The sequence below is a fragment of the Vipera ursinii genome (assembly GCF_947247035.1).
Source record: "Vipera ursinii genome assembly, chromosome: 3".
NCBI lineage: Eukaryota > Metazoa > Chordata > Lepidosauria > Squamata > Viperidae > Vipera > Vipera ursinii.
Window position 1 is genome coordinate 53,550,668 of NC_139516.1, and position 2,890 is coordinate 53,553,557.

Sequence of the window (2,890 nt, forward strand, 5' to 3'; positions counted from 1 at the left end):
GCTTTTTGCTTTTGAAGCTGCAGTCAAAATAAAAGCCTGTTAGAAATTTACTAAAAACTAAATAATTCATCATATTCAGATCATCCAGATATGATCCAGTTGGTCAATTGTACAGTCTTACTGTGTAGGATGAAGTAATACTACAATACCCAGGTAGCGCTTCAGATTCAAAGTTGCAATTCTTTGGGAATTCAGGGATCAAAGAAATCCAAAACCACAATGGAGCCGTTTCCCTTGTTGTATTAAAGAGATACAAAATATGTCATGGGCGGATTCAGAATACACATGGCTCTAACCTAACATGTTTTTTTTAAAAAAAAATCAAGACTGCAACCTCATACATCAGATTTTCAATCGTGGCCATCCTATTATAATGTGAGATTGTTTGTGACATTTATATCTTATTCTTCTCATTCATTGGAGCACAGTTACTTTCATTATCCTTACACTCCATTCCTTTCCATCCAACAAGGGTATACGTAAAAAAAAAAGCAAATCAACAGTGTAGCTGCTCTTTATAAAAATTAGACACATTTCTCACTAAAATTTCAATGCCCTGAAACAAACTGTGCAGAATAAAAACCTGTTTCCAAAGGGAGCAGCAACAACACATTCCTTGTGTTAACTTATCTACCTCCTTTCTTAATATCTGCTTGGTTCTTTGTTCTTCTAAAAGAATATTTTATCTTCAGAAGGAAGGACCAGAAAAGTATATGTACTAAACGAGAGCACAAAGACTGACAATGATGCATGTTCCTCACAAATACTGATTACGCAGACTTCGTGTGATTTTCTTTCAACCTCTGCGAAAGATTTTAAACATCCGTAAAGATTTTTTTAATAGTCACGCAGTTGGGATTGTTTGTGCCCGAGCAGTTGTTTGTTTTAAAAGCAGCCTGTTTGAATGCACTGTTGCTGATTCCTCCCTCTTCTATCACCATGTACTCTGACTTGCTGAGAGTGGAATTACTACGAGCTTTCTTCAGCTCCTCAGTGGAGGAGAGATGCTGGCAGCTTCCTACGTGCATGTACTGAGCTTGTTCTTCCCCTTCTGTTTCCCGGTGGTAAAAGTAGTTGAAGTTGGAGACAATGACTGGAACAGGCAAGGCAATAGTTAGCACACCAGCGATGGCACAGAGAGATCCTACTATTTTGCCTCCAATAGTGACGGGATGCATGTCACCGTAACCCACAGTGGTCATGGTTACCACAGCCCACCAAAAGGCATCAGGGATACTGCTAAAACTTGAAGTGGGATCATCGGCTTCTGCAAAATAGACAGCACTAGAAAAGAGGATAACGCCGATGAAAAGGAAAAAAATGAGCAAGCCCAGCTCCCTCATACTGGCCTTCAGAGTTTGCCCCAAGATCTGCAGCCCTTTGGAGTGCCGAGAGAGCTTGAAGATACGGAAGACTCTAACTAGCCGGATGACTCTGAGAATAGCCAGAGACATTGCTTGCTGTCCATTCCCCTGCCTCTCAGCCAGTTCAGTGCCCAAGGTGATGAAGTAAGGTATAATGGCCACAATGTCAATTATGTTCATAATGTTCTTAGAGAAGGTGGGCTTGCTGGGACAAGCAAAAAAGCGGACAAGCAGCTCAAAAGAGAACCAGATAATGCACAAAGTCTCCACCACAAAAAAAGGGTCAGTGAAGGATGACACCATAGATGTAGTTGGGGAAGAAATATTGGTGAAAACATCAGGCACAAAAGGACTACTCCCGGTCCCAAATGTTCCTGCAGCACTATCATAGTCACGGTCATCTCTGAACTCAGGTAAGGTTTCTAGACAAAATATGACAATGGAGATGAGGATGACTAAAACAGACACAATAGCAATGCCCCGAGCTGGTCCGGAACTCTCTGGGTACTCGAAAAGGAGCCACACCTGACGCTGAAACTCCTTCTCAGGCAGAGGTCTCTGCTCCTCACGGATGAAACCTTCATCTTCTCGAAATTTTTCCATGGCCTCTTCACCTAACTGATAGAAACGTATTTCTTCTGAGAAGATATCAATGGGCACATTAACCGGGCGGCGGATACGGCCTCCAGATTGGTAATAGTAAAGGATGGCATCAAAGCTGGGCCGATTGCGGTCAAAAAAGTACTCGTTGCGAAGAGGGTCGAAGTAGCGCATCCTCTTGCGGGGATCACCCAGCAGTGTCTCTGGGAACTGGGCCAGTGTCTTGAGCTGGGTCTCAAAGCGCAGCCCTGAGATGTTGATCACGACCCTCTCACAACACTCGTGCTCCTCTCCACCGGTGCCCACTTGGTGATGACTGTGGGGAGGCAGGGTATGGGCAAGAGGGTGGTCATAGCGCTCCCCTCCCAGCAGGGCATGGGGGTGTTGGGTTTCATCGATCGGAGGGTCCTCGCCACCCACTACAGTCATGCCACCCTCCAGCTCCCCGTCCTCGTCTTCCTCCTCGTCGCCGTCGCCGTCCTCCTCTTCTTCCTGCCCTTCCTCAGGGGCGGAAAGCGCGCCTTCGGGGAAGAGCTGCTCGCTGTAGCCCAAGTTATGGTGGCTGCTGCCCACGACGCCGCCGACGCTGCTGCTGCTGCTGCTGCCGCCGCCGCCCCTCGGATGCTTGCAGGAGGACGGGGCGGCCGGCGAGCGCAGAAGGCTCAGGTGCTCGTCCATCAACGTGACAAGAGCGCTGAGGGGAGCCTGTTCCCCCGGCAGCCGCCCAAGCGAGACCCCAGGCGGACGGCCAGAGCGACCCGCCCAGCTCCACCGCCACCGCCCGGCTCAAAACATCTTCTCTCAGGCTGGCTGCCGCCTCTCCCGCCTTTCCAGTCACTCCGTCGGCGCCGCCATCGCCCACGCGGTTGCCCTCCGGTAGGAGCGAGGAGAAGGAGACGAGCCAGGGGAGCGTTTTGTTCTGGAAC

General features: G+C 48.5%; 1 protein-coding gene across 1 annotated transcript; it reads right to left on the reverse strand.

The window, feature by feature from the left end:
• Positions 1–815: 815 nt before the first annotated feature.
• Positions 816–2,642, reverse strand: LOC310637957 (potassium voltage-gated channel subfamily A member 3-like; the record flags this gene model as incomplete). The annotated part of the gene is made up of 1 exon (XM_083358592.1): positions 816–2,642. The coding sequence occupies one exon, from the start codon at positions 2,640–2,642 to the stop codon at positions 816–818; it is 1,827 nt and encodes a 608-aa protein (XP_083214718.1).
• Between the last annotated feature and the right edge of the window lie 248 nt (positions 2,643–2,890).